Here is a 16,518-nt window from a genome sequence, read left to right as displayed (position 1 = left end):
TCTTGAAAAACTCTAAATTGTCTTTAGCTATCAGGCCCTGAAAGACTTTACAGATCTCTTAATCTTTCTTAATTTTCAGCCTTAATTATGAATGTCTGTTCAGCTGGGCTCTATCAGCAGTAGTTCATCACGTACACTGAGGTCGAGTAACACTATCTCACTGCTGTGGAAATTAACAGTACAAAACTCTTAAAAAAAAAAAAACCAAAACCAGTGTAGAATTTTACCTGCAAATTCCTTCAGTATAAATTGCTCTTTGTTAATCTATTAAAGGTAATTAAGAGAACATCCATATTTTTTTCCTGTCAATTTCTGAGAAAATTTGAACACATGCAAGTCAAAACTACCATAATACAGACAAAAAGGTCCTTTCATGAAGATCATCAATAAATGACTACCTTCAATAAATAAGTCTATTTGGAAATTCTAGAGAATTCTTCTGCTAAAGCTAGTCTTTTTTCTTTTCCATTATGTCTTTTTGTTTAAGCTCTCCATCTGAAAGTTCTGTATATTTTTCATTCTTTTCCTCCTCTTGCTCCTCCTCACTGCCTTCATCTGTGAGGTCCCGATCACCATTTTCTTTTTTAGCTGCCTCATGTTCATCCACCCCTCCATCTGTGTCAGCTGTGCAGATGCCGTAACACATAATGCTGATGACCCCCAGCGGCAACCCAAAGAGAAAGCATCCCAGAAGTGGTGAACTCCTGAACACAGACTGTTGAAACACAAATCCAAAGTAAAAAAAACACTCAGTGAATATACAAGATCACCACATCTCTTCTCTTACTACTCTGTGTATTTTTTTACAGAAACATACAAAATTATAGAGACAGGGGGCTTCATTGTGCGTGGTTTTTTTCCCCTCATTTTAACCATTCAGACTCTAAGTTCATAAAAATGTCTTAGAACTTCAAACATTACAGTGTTGCACTGGGATAGTTAAGGTCAACATGCCAATTGTGTATCCTATTCACTGTTTGAAGCTTGAGTAACACTATCTCATCTCTTCTTTGCATCGTTTTCAAAAATTAGTTCGAGTAATAAAGGGATCTGCAGAAACATCCTGTTATTAGACAGCTTCCTGTTCAAGAGTACTTTAAAGGCACAGAAGGAAGGACTTTTGGTTTCAGAAAGTGGTGGCTAAATGTTGTGCATTCAAAGTTGGGAAGCCACCTAAACACGTTTCAAATTAAATTCACAGCACGAGCTTTTTTTTAGCTTGTGTAGGACAAGTGAAAAAATGGATTTGCACACATTTTCCCAACAAAATTCTATTGTAGTACACCATTTGTAGTTTTTAATCCCTAGCTCAGTAGAATGGAACCATAACATGTCTCAGAACACGAAGTGCTATCAATTTCAGTGAAAGGACGTCAAAAGGGTCAAAGAAAGATTTTCAATTCTCCCTGTTTTATCCCTTTAAACACCTGTCAGACTAACACAAAAAAGAATGAAAAACGAAAGAAACATACGTACGTTTATTATTAGGCACATGGGAAAACATCATTAAAAACTTTAATCAATAATTTCATTTCTTAAACCTAATGTGTATTTACACAGCATATATACGTAATGTATACAATATAAACAAACTTACATAACAATATTTCTAAAATCTCTCAAAAGATTTGCATCTTGATTGACAAGGGTACTGTCTCATTTAACGAAAAAATAAAACTTACCACTACAGTAGACTTGGCATCATAGAGTACTCTCTTGATTCGTTGCAGAAGTCCATCACCACCCTGTGCCTGAAATTTCAAATGGAACCATATCAAAACGGCTGACACTTTTCAGTTATGATTCCAAAAGTTCATTCTTCAGACCTTGCAATTTTAAGTCCCTTTAGAAGGAAATGAAAAGTAATTACTCTTGCATCTCATGATGTCCAGACACTCCAACTTCTCAAGCACAGATAAACGTTCCAATAGTCTCATGAAAAACTCTCTCCCAATTGTTTTAAACAATCAGTGCAAGCTTCAACAGTGGACTGTCACTCCACAGTCTTACCATAGAGGAACACTAACAGAAACTACCAACTGTCCTGATGAAACAATTACAAAAATGCAGAGATCTTCTGAACTTCGATGCAGCTGATGCACATCTCCTTATGGATTACGACAGAAGCAGTTAGAAAAATCTAAGAACGAGGTAACGAGAAGATACAAAGGTATAAAAGAAAACATCACTAATTTAGCAGTCTTCAGAACAGCTACTCAAATCTGAAGGCAATTTGTCTGTTGAACAGGACCAGTTTTCACCTGCCTTGAGTTGCCAGAGAAACAAATGGGAAGAAAACCTACATTTCAGAAGTCGACTGATCCGCACTCGACCCTGACCAAAACCCCTCAAACTAAAAAAAATTCCACAAAGATGAAATAGACTCACAGAATACAGGCCCCTATAGGGCCTTACAGAAAATGACAAGAAAGTAAAGGCGAATAATTCAACACCTCCCATGGAAGTGAAGGTGGGAAATGTTACGCTCCTCAGAATTTTCACTGTGGTGCAGAAAGGCTGCATCCTATTTGTCATTTACCAGTATACTTTAAAGACTGTCATTCCTGAACAGCTGCACAATTTCTTGGGTCGGAACATAACCAAAGTGGGGCCATTTTATGTCAACAGTCACTATTTAGCTTAATTTAAAAGTCACATCCTGTACTATCTGTCTTCTATTAGCACTCTGACATAGAGCTATCAATTTAGACAGACCTTTAATTGTTACAGCTGAAATACTGAGAACAAAAGGTAGAAAGATTTAAATGACAATTCAGAAAAAGAGATCACAGATTATTTTCTTCAAAGTTAAAACACAGAAAGCAATTTCATTTGTTGTTTCAACCAGAAGGACATATTTAAATTGAGTTGAATAGTTGTTGATAACATAAATTCAATGCAGTTAGCACAACTTTAAAAAAGTGAGAATTGAAGAACAAAGAACCACCAAATAAGTTACAGAAATACCCCTTCACCTTCCAACTGGAAGCATGACCAGTAAAGTCATGCACAACAAGCAAATCCACCTATTACGGTGCTACATCGATTTGTCAGACGAAATGACCCAAAGTATCCCATCTGACTGAAACAATCTGCAGCATTACTTGTCATTACCACCCGATGACCTAAAACTGCCAGCATAACATAGAACGGGACTCAGCTGACACAGTAAGCATTTAATATACTGTGAACTGGTGCTTAAACTAACATAGGCTGCCCCCAGGAGGCAGCCAAATGCTTTGTTAACACTGGCCCCCTGCGCTGCAAAGCCTTCTTTCCCCAGAAGTGCAACTGAAAACTGATACATGATCACTTTCCTCATCCACACAATGTAAACCTACACTGAGGAAATAAGCAAACCTCAGTTTGTTTTGCCAACATTAAAAAAACCTGTCCGAGCCATCAAATCAAGATGGATTTATTAATTTTGTTGGTTTAGAAAAAGATGTATTTTTAGTTTTAGAGCAGAGAGGGGTAAGCTTGTGTCTGAAATATAAAAAGCAAGTACACCACTCATTCTGTAATCTGAACCTATCATTCATCACTCATTTGGAGTTATTAATTTATCATCGAGAAGAAAGGGTGGAGTTGAATTATGCACACTAAAGAAGAGAAATTTTAAAGTAAACCAAGAGATGAATAAAAAGCTCCCCATTTACCAGTGACACCAGTGAAAGGAATATCAGGAGAAATCAGCTAATGTTATGCTATAAACGAAAAAAGCTTGCTTTCTGAAGAGGTTCTGCAGTCAGAACTGTGAGTAATGGCACACCTCAGGAATTCTGAATCATGTATTGGTGGTTTAGATTAGATATCAGGAAGAAATTCTTCATGGAGAGAGTGGTGGGGCACTGGAACAGGTTGCCCAGAGAAGCTGTGAATGCCCCATCCCTGGAAGTGTTCAAGGCCAGGCTGGATGAGGCTTGGAGCAACCTGGTCTAGTGGAAGGGGTCCCTGCCCATGTCAGGGAGGGTGGAACTAGATGGTCTTTAAGGTCCCTTCCCGCCCAAACCATTCTATGATTCTGTGATTCTGTATTCAGAGACAGCACCCAAGACAGGAAGCCAAACATGACAGGAAAATAACACTCATGGAATAACTATCACAGTAACCAAATTTTTTTCCTACTTTAGCATCTAAGGAAATAAACACCAACCAACATATTCCAAGTCACAATGAAGACTTACTTCAGCGGTACCATCCAAGATATTGTTAATAAACTGAACCATGTCTTCTGTGTTCTCAATGTGCCTATCTGGTAGAAAATACTGCTGATTGGAGGTATTCAGTACAACAATAGTAGGGATTGTCAAGTCACTGAAAACATAAAACACATAGTTTAGACATTTAAAGAACTACTGTGCAAAATACCACAATTCAAATTCCTACACCATTTAAAAGGGTATCCATTAATCTTCACTTCGTAATGTTCCTTAAAGACAAGAGGGAAGGGGGATGAGCATCACGTGAATGGTATGAGTGAGCATGTTTCTCATTAATATTCTTCCTTCACATGTATGTCAGGGATGCTGTTGCAGCTTGTTCCATTTTACATACCCATAGTGACTGCCAATCAGGTACCTTACGAATGGTGAATTAGTAAGGGATCACACATAGTAGGCTTGTATTTGAAATGCACTATTAGCACACCACATTCAGTGCACAAAGGCAAAAGTATAATCCAAAAAATTCAGTCCCATACAGCCATAGTCCAAATGATCAGCTGTCAGCCAGCCTCTACCTGGCAAGTCAAAAAAGCCACATCAACCAAAGTTTTACTACATTTCTTTTAAGTAAGACAGATGAGCTACAGAGTTTTAAATCAGCAGCTGACCTTCACATACATAAGCTTTGTTTAGTATCACAGAATCAGTAAGAAAGAAAAAAAAAAGATATTAGAAATTATCTCTGGAAAAAAAACAGTATAATCCACTGTTCAAAGCAGCTCTAAATTCAAAATTAGATCAGGTTTAAGAAAATTTAATACTGCACAAGTACATTGTTCAACAAGCAAAATTTAAAACACGTTAAATAAGGTGAAAAATTTCCTGTACGCTTTGCCAATTTTCTACAGTTCTGACAGTAATGAATTTAAATACTAGGTGGCTTTCCTTCACTCTTGTCTAATAGTGCCCCACCCATGTATATTTGTAATCTATGTAATATTGATGATGATTTCAGCCTTAGCTGTGGCTATCAATCCATAATAGATTATTTCATGAAAATACTGTTTATCATTTACTCAAGATTCTCATTTTTCTTTGCAGTAACAGAAATCGTACTGAATTTCTCCTCAAACAATTTGGGTGTTTTGTTTGGTTTTTTAATTTAAAATCAATTCCAAACCTAGAACTGCACAAGTTTAATGCTTATACATGAAAATTTTCTAAACTCATAGAAAGCAGAATACTTCAAGACTTAAGGCGCAGACGACGTTCCAGTACTCAAGTTGAAGGCATGGTTGCACCTCAGAAGAAGTAAGGCCAACTAAGAGCTAACAAAACAATTTCATCTTTCAAAGGAACTTTTTAAAAAAAGCAAACCAAACAACAGAACTCTGTTAACAGTGACAAATCTCCAACATCAGATTTTCTAAATGCAATTTTTTCCCTTGACAATTTTATCCTCTATTTATTAGGAACAAACAAGAAATATAAATAGGAGGCAATCAGACCAAGTTATGTGTTTTTGTAAGCCCCTGGTAAGAAGTAATCAATCTCTGCCAAAATACCTCATTCCTGGCTAAAACAGAAGAAGTTTTAATACTTGGATATGGAAAAGATTTTTCCCTACTGCAAAAAAAAAAAAAAGCGATTCTATTGCATTTAATAGTCTGGTAACTGAGGCTCCTGGAGCTGCTTGTAGAACAGCTGAAAGATAAACTCCACATACAAAAGTTATATGCTATACCTTGATTCATAAAAACACATATAGTATGTTTCTTCAAGAGCTGAGGAATTAATGCTCTGCATATACCTATAGTTGCCATTCCAATGATACTATATACCTTAGCTTACAAAGATGTAGTTTCGCTGTAAAATATATAATACTGTTTTCTTTTGTGCATAGTTTTAACAATATCATTTTTAATCCAACAAAAGCATGTTCATCCACTGCTGAAGAGACAGATAAATTATGATGTCTACAACCAAGCGTACTTCTTTCAGTGACTAATATTACTACTATCCCACGAATCACACAACATTTTGTCCTTTGTGAAGGAGCAGAATTTGTTCCTACATGCATCTAGAACAGTAAAAAAGGTATCCTGCATAGGTTTCTCTCTATTCAAGATGCTTTTTCCATTTCCACGTGCTGCCATCTAGTGCAAAACTGAAGCACTTGCAGAACCATTTAATTCAAGTCGCCACATGAAGAGCAGGTACCTATTCACTGAACAGGCTTTGATGCTCTCCACTTGTAATGGATTTGTGTGGCAATGTTTTGGTAGAGACAGTGCTGCAGGGGTGGCTTCTGTAACAAACTGCTAGAAGATTCCCTTACGTCCAACAGAGCCAATGCCAGACAGCTCCAAGACAGACTCACTGCTGGCCAATGCCAAGACCATCAGCAATGGTGGTAGCGCCTCTGGCATAACATGTTTAAGAAGGGAGAAAAACCCTGAAGGGGAGTGCATTTTGCAGACATGGAGAGAGACATGTGAGAGACAGAACTCTGTAGACCCCCAGGTCAGTGGAGAAGGATGGGGAGGAGCCATTCCAGACACCAGAGCAGAGATTCCCCAGCAGCCTGTGGTGCAGCCCATGGTGAGGCCAGCTGTGCCCTGCAGCCATGGAGGGTCATGGCGGGGCAGAGACACACCTGAAGCCCAGGGAGGACCCCACACCAGAGCAGGGGGATGCTCAAAGGAGGCTGTGACCCCATGGGCAGCCCACGCTGGAGCAGGCTCCTGGCAGGAGCTGTGGCCCTATGGAGAGAGGAGCCCAGGCTGGAGCAGGTTTGCTGGCAGGACTTGTGACTCTGTGAGGACCCAGGCTGGAGCAGGATGCTCCTGAAGGACTGCACCCTGTGGAAGGGACCCACGCTGGAGCAGCTCATGAATAACTGCAGCCTGTGGGAAGGACTCACGCTGAAGAAGTTCATGAAGGACTGTGTCTCGTGAGAGGGACCCCAAGCTCCTCCCCCTCAGCCTCAGAGACAACATGTGATGAACTGACCACAACCCCCATTCCCTGTCCCCCTGCACCACTTGGGGAAAGGAGGTAGAGAAAAGTGGGAGTAAAGTTGAGCTGGGGAAGAAGAGAGGGGTAAGAGGAAGGTGTTTTAAGATTTGGGTTTAGTTCTCTTTTTACTGGGATTTGATTGATGATAAATTTAATTTTTTTCATCAAGCTGAGTGTGTTTTGACCATAACAATAATTGCTGAATGATCTCTCCCTGTCCCTGTCTCAAGCTGTGAGCCTTTCACTGTATTTTCTCTCTCCTCTCCAGCTGGGGATGGGGGTGTGATACAGCAGCTTGGTGGGTATCTGGCCTCCAACCATGGCCAACCTACCATACCACTTATGCTGGAAATGTATACACTCTGTTTAGGAAATAATTAAAAGCCCATAAGTACTTGAACAGCAACTTCCCATATACCACAGATTACAGAATCAGGCATTCTGCAGATTAAACAATCCAGCTGAACAAATCCTGCTATTACCTCATCACTACTGCTGCAAGTGGCAGTTCAGTCATCTTCCCCTTCATTTTCCTCTCAGGGACCTCATATCCCTCCCATTTCTTTGCACATCAGTTCTAGTACTCAGCAGAATACACGGGAAGACATTAAGACATTTGCTGGATCAGCAAAGTAACTCCCCCAGTTGCCTAGCCAAAAAAGAAAACACTTTTCTGCCAGATAAACAGGCTGAAACAGCTCTGCAGCCAGTCAGACATAACTGCCTGCACAGGAGAAGTAATAACAAAGTGTGGAAGGCACCACTCTTGGCAGCTATCAATCACATCACTTGACTTCAACCTAGACACAGCTTTTTTTAAATTAACAGTATTCAGGTGTCAATCTACAGACACTCCACAGAAACACAGACCTTGTGCCTCCTGAGTCCCCGTGGAGCTACCAGAACCTTTAGGGGCATGAACACATACTTTGTTCATGCTTCGATCCCCAAGAAAGGGGTTTGGAAAATTCAGAGCTGGCATACTGATCCCCCTTTCTCCCTTTTTCACTCCAAAGACCAGAGGAGAACAAGGAGTCAACTGCAAATGCCTAACAACTTAACTCTCTAATTACGCATTTTTAGACAAGGATTATAATAAGGGCAAATTTCAAGCATCTTGTTAAACTACTTACGTATTTCAAAATGTACCACCATACATATAAATACATATATATATATATATCTCGAGTGCAGATATCATCTTCCATGCACTGTATGCTTAAAAATGCATCAAGAACAAAACTGTTCTTCTCCAGAAATAAAAGCCACAGATGATGCATAACCATTATTTACATTTCCTGTTACAAATTGATACAACTTTGTCTAGTGCCCTGTGAATTTAATGAAGGGGGGAAAAAAATCTCCACAGTTCCAACAGGGCAATTATTTTAACAAAGTAGACCTAAAAGATAAGCTTTGTCAATCAGCATTATCAGTAAACCAAACTACTAATATTAAATTATGCATTTTAATTTAACAAACGACTGATACTATGTTACATGTTGAATTCTGAGGACAGTGATTCTTATTTTTTTTTAACCCACGAAAGGCAGGGATTCTTCAGAAGACTTTTCAATTACATATACTTGGCAACAAATGAAAGAGAAGAAAGAATAATGTTTGAATATGAATTTACTTACTCCATGAGTAAACTATTAATGTAATCATTTCCATCCATATGGCCAAACTGGAAATCCCTGCAAGAGAAGCAGTGAACATCAGAATGATGAAAACCAAGACAGAATAATGGGCGGCAGCATAAGTTCTTCGTTAAATATTTTTCCTATTACTGAAGATGAGAGGACACATTCAGCAATATAATTCAAAAATTCATGATGGACAGGACAGTTAACAACCCAAAACACTCAGCTAATGGAATAGTCTTAAACAACAGTATGTGAATATAAAAAGCAGGCACTAACATTTTCACATAGAAAAAAAAATTCCTTCTATCTTAGAAAGTTTAATGGAGAAGTTAATTTAAGATACCGTAGTACCATGTGTACCTACCTGTGAAAGTGATCCCGATAATCTCTAGCAACTTCCTGAATAATAGATTTTAGTCTGGAGGGGAAAAAGAAAATTACATTGATAATCTGGCATGTATTCTGTCAAAACACAAACAATACACATCAAGATTTCCCCAGCAAGAAGCAAGTAGTACCTCATTAACAATAAAATTTCACTGCTCCATTAACAAAAAACACCTTGTTTATCTTGCTTGGTTTCTAAAGGTTGAAAGGCTATCTACCACATAAACTCAACATGAGAAAAGCAGAGACGGGCTGCTTCACTCCATTCTATTGCCTTCTGAAGATGCAGCACTGTGACTCAAAAAAAAAAAAAATCCAGAGAGGTCTGGGAAAAAAGCATACACAGTACTTGAACAGTATTTTCTTAGTCTAATTATGAATGCATCAGAAAAGGATAGGGGAAGATCTTGTTCCTCTCAGTCTCCCCAGTGAACTCCAAATGCCCATTCTTAACCTAAGTTGCACAGGCAACTCATATAAAAGGATCACTAAATTAAAGTTTAATGCAACTGTGATGAAGTACAGTCACTTGTTTACACTTACTAAGTTCAACTCAGTCATCTGAACTCAAGTACTCTTGTCCATGTTTAAAAGGTGACACAATAGCTTTAAAAAGCTATGCAATCACTGCTCCTGTCATCTCATGAACAAGTAGCAGAAGAGTGATACAAGAACTGCCATCACATCATTGAACTCATGTGCTTCAGCAGAGCCATGAATTAAGTAAATTCAGTAGGCTGAAGTCATAAATTAGAGAACATCCACAAGTTAAAACCATTCATTTAACCTAGCATTTCTCAATATTTAAGAAACTCCCAAAGCACTCTGCTATACCAGTACATTTCTCTCATAGTGCCACCAATACTCAATTCTGTACCTGGTATGTTCCACTGAAGAGTTTTTATCATCAATGACTGCAATAGCCACAAGTTTTCCTAAAATAAGGAATAAAATACTTGAAACCATTTAAAAAGAAACACACATTGTCAGATGGAAAATACTCCACCCTAGAAGATCAGAGATACTCCCCAGGGGCAGGAATTAGTTTTAGGTATAAACCAACCTCAACATCAAATAGCTTCTTCTAGCCAAGATAACTGAGGTTTTCTTAAAACTACTGAAAATAAATTAAGACATAGCTTAATGACACACCACTACCAGTCTATTAAAAACCTATCCATAGAAGCTAAAAGAGAAATAACACAGACAAAAACTAACTCTCCACCCAAGCTGCTCATCTGCAGATACCAAAATGTGAGGCTATGAAAAACTTCATAATGGCAATTACAAGCTGATTCTAAGTGATTGAATGACTATTGTATGGATTCAGTACCAACTTTTTTTCCACACTACTAAAATTTCAGAGTATTATCCTTACAGAGAAAAAAAAAAAAAAAACCTGCAAAATTTAGTGGCAGAGCCCAGAATTCATTACATGAGCAAAACAACTTAGTTCAGACCTCTGTCAGAGGAGCTGAAAGACTAAACACCAGAACATACTGAACTTTTCAGGATTCACTTTGTGAAGGTTTTCTGACTGAAAGAAAAAAAGTCACACATAAAACCACAGCCTCCTAAGTTTAACCAGATCAAAATATGTTTAGGAAGCTGGCCAAAGGCTCTCCAGATTAAGCACTTCCTGTTAGGCAATCAGATCTGTTAACATCAGCTGGATTAACTAAAGGCTCCATGGTGCACTAGAACAGTTTAAGACTCTCTAGGTGCCATGATTCCTTCAAAACCCTCCCCACCAAGCCAATCTATTGCTCAGTTCATGTATAACACCATGCCATAGGAAGCATTCCTCTCAAATAACCCAAATCCACTATTGTTCAAGTAATACCAAAAAGTTTTGAGAGCAAGGACAATGATAAATTTGCAGGCTTTTTTGTGAAATAACTTCCCCCCTGCCTCTTCCATACCTAAATCCTCACTTTTCCCATTTCTTTCCACATTATAAGACACAACCTAGTGAATACACTAGGACACAACTACTTTTAGACTGGAAAAGATGATGAATTCCAGGTACTGTATATTCATATATAAGGCTCTTAAAAAGAAATTGTGCTCCCCACTGTATTAATAAACGCAATTATTTTTTGGGGCAATTTGAGGAGTTGTTAGACAAAAACATACCTCAGAGAAATATGTTATATTTAAACAGTTTGTAGCAGCACTTCTGTAAATAACTTTTTAAAATGTGGGTGTAACAACGTTAGTTTCACAAACATGTCAGAACCTAGGTGTTTCCCATTTTTTAAAACCTGAAAGAACTCAGTGTTGTCTGAAATGGAAGGTGGATTATAAGGTACCCTGGCCTGGAAAAATCAACACAACAATTTTCCTGCTATGGAGCATGCATACCTTAAAAGCAGCACAAATCATTTGCCTATTCTAGAAGTCATTTGGCTGCAAAGTTTTCATATCACTTGCAAAAACTTTACTAGAGAAAAGTAGAAGTATTCCAGCACAGTTCCACTTTGGTACATGCTTCTCTTCCTTACCATATCTACTTTAAAGGTATCTGAATCCATTAGATTTAAGACATACCTAAACACATCCATATTTGATACTTCTAAATCCAGCCATAAAATTCCCTGCAGGTATTCGAAGAGTTAATATGTAATTTACACAAAACCTAAGGTGCTCTTGAAGTACAAGTCCTACTAAGGTTTTGTGAATACTACAGGATTAGACATGCCATTGCAAGGGGGTTGGAACTGGATGATCTTTAAGGTCCCTTCCAACGCAAAACATGCTGTGATTCTATGATTCTAATTTTTAAAGTGGTAAGGCAAGGACTAGTGTAGGCTTTGCATGAAGTCTCTAGTCAGTAGAACAGGTCTCAGCAACATCAAAAAAAGATTGGCATTGTCAACTCTAACTCTGAGATTAATTCATTTTTGAGGTTTTAAAAAACACATTTTTAGTGCTCTTTAGTTTTTCTTATTGTTTAATATGAGAGATTCCAAAGTGTTCAGTAGTAGCAGCATCTCACCTGTATCTCCAAGTTCATACAGTGTAAAGCCATCTACATGAAGATAACCTTGAAATCTTTCTCTGTTAATCCAGGATGACAAATCACCATCTTCATACTCTAAATAAACAAAATGCTGAAAGTTAAACACATCACACAAGTATTTTTTTTGGTAGGGTGGGCAAAGATTTATTTCTTTTGGTACTACAGAGGCAAACTACTTTTTTCCCTTTTTTCCTTTTATTGCTGTTAGACAACATTTCACACATTTCTGGCTATTTCTCTTCAGTTTTAAAGCTTCTAATGCAATTTCCACTGTTGAACAAAACATTAAGTGTATTGTAGTAAAGCATACAAAGATGATTTGATGAGGTTTTTCCCAAATCAAGAAAAAATAACGCTATTCTAGAAGATAATTGTGACCCAGTGCAGAAAAGAAACAGTTTCAATCTGTTTTTAAAGGCGGGGTGAGGGGGTGGGAGAGGTGTGTTTGTGTCACAAAGTTTCAAATTGAAAAGATACAAACATACTAAAAGCAGTATTAGAGAGTCCTAAATGAAACAGAAAGAAATCAAGAAAAAGTAAACAGATTAACAGCATTGTAAATGTAAATGAACAAATATTTACAGATGATTCAGTACGAGTTACACTAAAAGCTAGTTTCAGATGCTAGATTCTTTAACCTGTATAGAATCAGTCTAACACATAGCAGCAATGTCATTATAATTAGAACCTAATCACAGGTATATGAAGATATATGATGCATATATTTATTGAATGTGTGTTTAGATGTATGTGTATATGTGTGTTAAATTCTGTTTTATAGAATGAATTATCAATAATTTCAGGTTAACAGTTTGTGTAAGATTGTAGCAAGCAATTCCAAGCATGAAGCTTCCCACAGATCTGCATCCCACTCCCCTACTAGGACGAAGAAAAAAAAAACCACAAAACAAAACAGCAGACAAGGCCGAAGCATTGAAATGGATTTTGCTAAAAGTTTTTCTTACAGTGAACTCTTCAAACTTCTGCCCAATCCTAACAGATGCACATATAACCTTATCCAGTGTTTATATGGCATCTTTATAACTTGTTTGATATACGATGTTCCTAGCATAGTTTATTTTGCAAAGCAAATTAGAAGCCTGGATTATTACCAGTTTTGTGTTTGTTCTGAAAGGTTTGAAAAAAGCAAACAGGTCACACAGCAAAAAGCAGTGTCTTTTGTTGACAAGCTTTCCTTCTCCAGGGCCTTTAAAAAAAACCAAATCAAATGCAAATCAAGGAGGCTGTAGAGTGAATTTTTATCTAGAGGATGATTTGTAAGGCAACAGACTAAAGAGGAAGACAAGTACAGCCATTCTATGAAATCACAAAGAATATCTTTGATGGCACATCTGGAGTATTTTGCTGTGGTACTATTGATACTCAGAAATCAAAAGAGCAGAATAATCTTGTGAGTGGTATGTTTTCAGCTTGAAGTAAAAACTTGCATTTTAAACAACCTATATCAAGTGCAGATGTTTTTCAAAATAAGCAGTGTGCCTATAAGCCAACCCATTTGATCATCTAACAGACTACATAGCGTGGGCTTTACGGATTAGTCCTAGTGTTATTCAGCACTTATGCATGGATATCCACACATATGGATATACACTTATTATATAAATGGCAGGTGTACTGATGTCGGTGGTGATATGAGACACTAATCTCAGGTGGCCATTCTACAGTCTACACACTGAACAAGACAGTCAACATGGTTTATCAAGCCTAAAATTGCATACTAACTGCTCCAGTGACCACCGTGCACATCTCCTTAAACTCTTTCTGTGAGATACACCTTCAGAAATGGAAAGACAAACCCAACAGTCGACCGTTCTGTGTATGAATAGCATGGCCTGTCAGTTATATGGGGAGAGGTTATGCTGTTTGATCCTTTCCCACTACCACTATCCAAGTAACACAAGTGTGAAAGTCACATAGGCTCAAAGCTATCAGTTAAGGCCCTTCAAATTTTAATACTGGGAAAAAAGGCAGAATCAGTTTCCTCTTCCTTCACAGTTTTTGAAGTAAGGCTTGCTGTACTAAAAGAGTATACAGCCTGCACTGCCAAGTCACAAAAAAGCTCAGACTGGATCCTTTTAAACAATCTGTGAGCAGACTACACATTTTTTATAAAAATCAAGTTAACTTCAAGACAGACAGAGATTTGACTGTCAGGAAGAGTAATTAGAGAAAATCTGATTCACTGTTTGGAACTGTAAATTCATCTTACGTGTGACTCCTCCTCAGCAAGTTTTCTTCCATTTTGCATATCATGAATTTGGACACGGACTAACTTTCCTAAGTGCATTAATGTCAAAAAAGCAGTAACATTAGAAAAGACATCTTTGTGCTGACTTCAGCTAGGACAGTTGTTATCACTTCTACTTAAGTATTGCTAAAATCAATTCCTTCTCAAATACATTGTTCTGTAAGAATTAATTTGGTTTTTCTCTTCTCCTTCATGAAGGAGCTGTTCTTTATCATAAAACAGGAATTTGCCAGCACCACAACACAGCCTTCATAAACGTGCCACTGTTCCAGTTCCTCTGTACACATTTTAAATATCTTGCCATGAAGGAAATGTCCACTTCTACTTACCATCATAAACAAAGTAAGTTCCATCTTTGAAGACCAAAACAGCAGGCAATTCAGGCAATGTCAAATACTGAAAGAGAAGTTGTTTTCAATTAATCCATGGAAGGTTAGGAGATTTTTAAACAAACAAACCTTGAAGTGTGGAAATGCAGTCCATGTGGAAAATCTCAAAGCACATTTAAATCTTTCATGTCTACATCTACTAAAACAAGTTTATCAGCTTACGGTGATTATTAAAAAGTGACACAACATAAACACATTTTTGAGAGGCAGGTCTCAGGAGGTGTAAATTAAGCAGGATTTTTACTAGTATCTGCAGTAGCATGTAGAATGTTTTAATCGGCTGGACATGAACTTTAGATAGATGATCATAACTTGAGGGTTTTATCTATGACACTTTGTTCCCAATCTCTGCTGCTGTTCAGCATACCTGACATACCACTGCTTCTACTAAATGGCCAGTGAACCGTATCGTATTTTTAAATAACACTGAAAACATGTCCCACTAAATCTGGTCTATTTCCTGTGGTTCAGGCTGATGAGAATATAAAGACACAGCTTCAGCAGACAGGGCTGCAAATAGCCTTAATTTAAGCAAACAGAACAACACACACCTGCATTACCATCCTAAACATGGTATTTAGCATGGTCAGCAACATACTCAAAAAACCATACAATGCGTAGAAACCTTTCCCGTCAACTTAAAAAGAATCTTATTCAGCTCATGTCTTCAGTAAACTGCCACAGAAAGAAATACTGCACCTACTCCTTACTGCTTGCTCCCATTCTAAGTTAAAATTCCAATGACGTTTGCGGTTAAGAAAGGACTCTATCACGAGCTTAGTTTTGATGATTATGTTGGCTGAATTGTCTAATTCACCAATATGTATGGGAAACATAAGAGCACTATCATGAGTGCTTTACCAAATGACATGCTTTCTGTAATTACTCCGCAGTGTCTTTCTTGGAAATAAACATAGGAGAAGTAAATTTATAATGTAAAAACTCATGTGAATGTGCAAGAAGATGGGAATTGTAGAAACGCTTTATTCTCTTATTTGCTCAAAACATCGCTGAGCATCTTTAAAGGGCAAATCAGTCTATGTATAGCTTATCCCTTGCAAAAGATGCCTGAAGCTTGGAATGAAATTACCTAAGGAGACAAAACAAAGCCTTACAGTGAATAGTCATGTAAAGCCTCATTACAACTAGCAACCAGTGATTTCATAGCATTTCTGCTTCTCTCCATTGAATATTGCATAACATCACTACCTTCAGTTTAAATGAATCACAGAATCATAGAATGGTTTGGGTTGGAAGGGACCTTAAAGATCATCTAGTTCCAACCCCCCTGCCATGGGCAGGGACACCTTCCACTAGACCAGGTTGCTCAAAGCCACATCCAGCCTGGCCTTGAAGACATCCAGGGATGGGGCATCCACAGCTTCTCTGGGCAACCTGTGCCAGTGCCTCCCCACCCTCTCTGAGAAGAGTTTCTTCCTGATATCTAATCTAACCCTCCCTGTTTTCAATTTGTACCCGTTACCCCTTGTCCTGTCACTACAGGCTCTTGTAAAAAGTCCATTCCCAGCACCCTTGTAGGCCCCCTTCACATTTGTGGGAAAACCAGCTCACTGCTTACATCACTGTGATCACAGAATCTCAGAGTTCCAGCCTTTCACAC

At 38.0% G+C, this 16,518-nt stretch overlaps 1 protein-coding gene across 1 annotated transcript in view; it reads right to left on the bottom strand.

Annotated features, from left to right (window-relative positions):
• Positions 1-303: 303 nt before the first annotated feature.
• Positions 304-16,518, bottom strand: part of TMX3 (thioredoxin-related transmembrane protein 3) — a gene marked incomplete at its 5' end in the record, with an annotated part of 28,863 nt that continues 12,648 nt past the window's right edge. Inside the window, 8 exons of the mRNA XM_010159251.1 lie at positions 304-715; positions 1,683-1,751; positions 4,188-4,317; positions 8,825-8,881; positions 9,195-9,248; positions 10,095-10,152; positions 12,216-12,314; positions 14,838-14,904. Coding sequence (XP_010157553.1) covers positions 449-715; positions 1,683-1,751; positions 4,188-4,317; positions 8,825-8,881; positions 9,195-9,248; positions 10,095-10,152; positions 12,216-12,314; positions 14,838-14,904 — 801 coding nt within the window. The remainder of the gene's footprint in view (positions 716-1,682; positions 1,752-4,187; positions 4,318-8,824; positions 8,882-9,194; positions 9,249-10,094; positions 10,153-12,215; positions 12,315-14,837; positions 14,905-16,518) is intronic.

The sequence above is a fragment of the Eurypyga helias genome, unplaced genomic scaffold (assembly GCF_000690775.1).
Source record: "Eurypyga helias isolate BGI_N326 unplaced genomic scaffold, ASM69077v1 scaffold8129, whole genome shotgun sequence".
Taxonomy (NCBI): domain Eukaryota; kingdom Metazoa; phylum Chordata; class Aves; order Eurypygiformes; family Eurypygidae; genus Eurypyga; species Eurypyga helias.
Note: the sequence above shows the minus strand (reverse complement) of the source record. Positions and strands in the feature narration are given on the sequence as shown.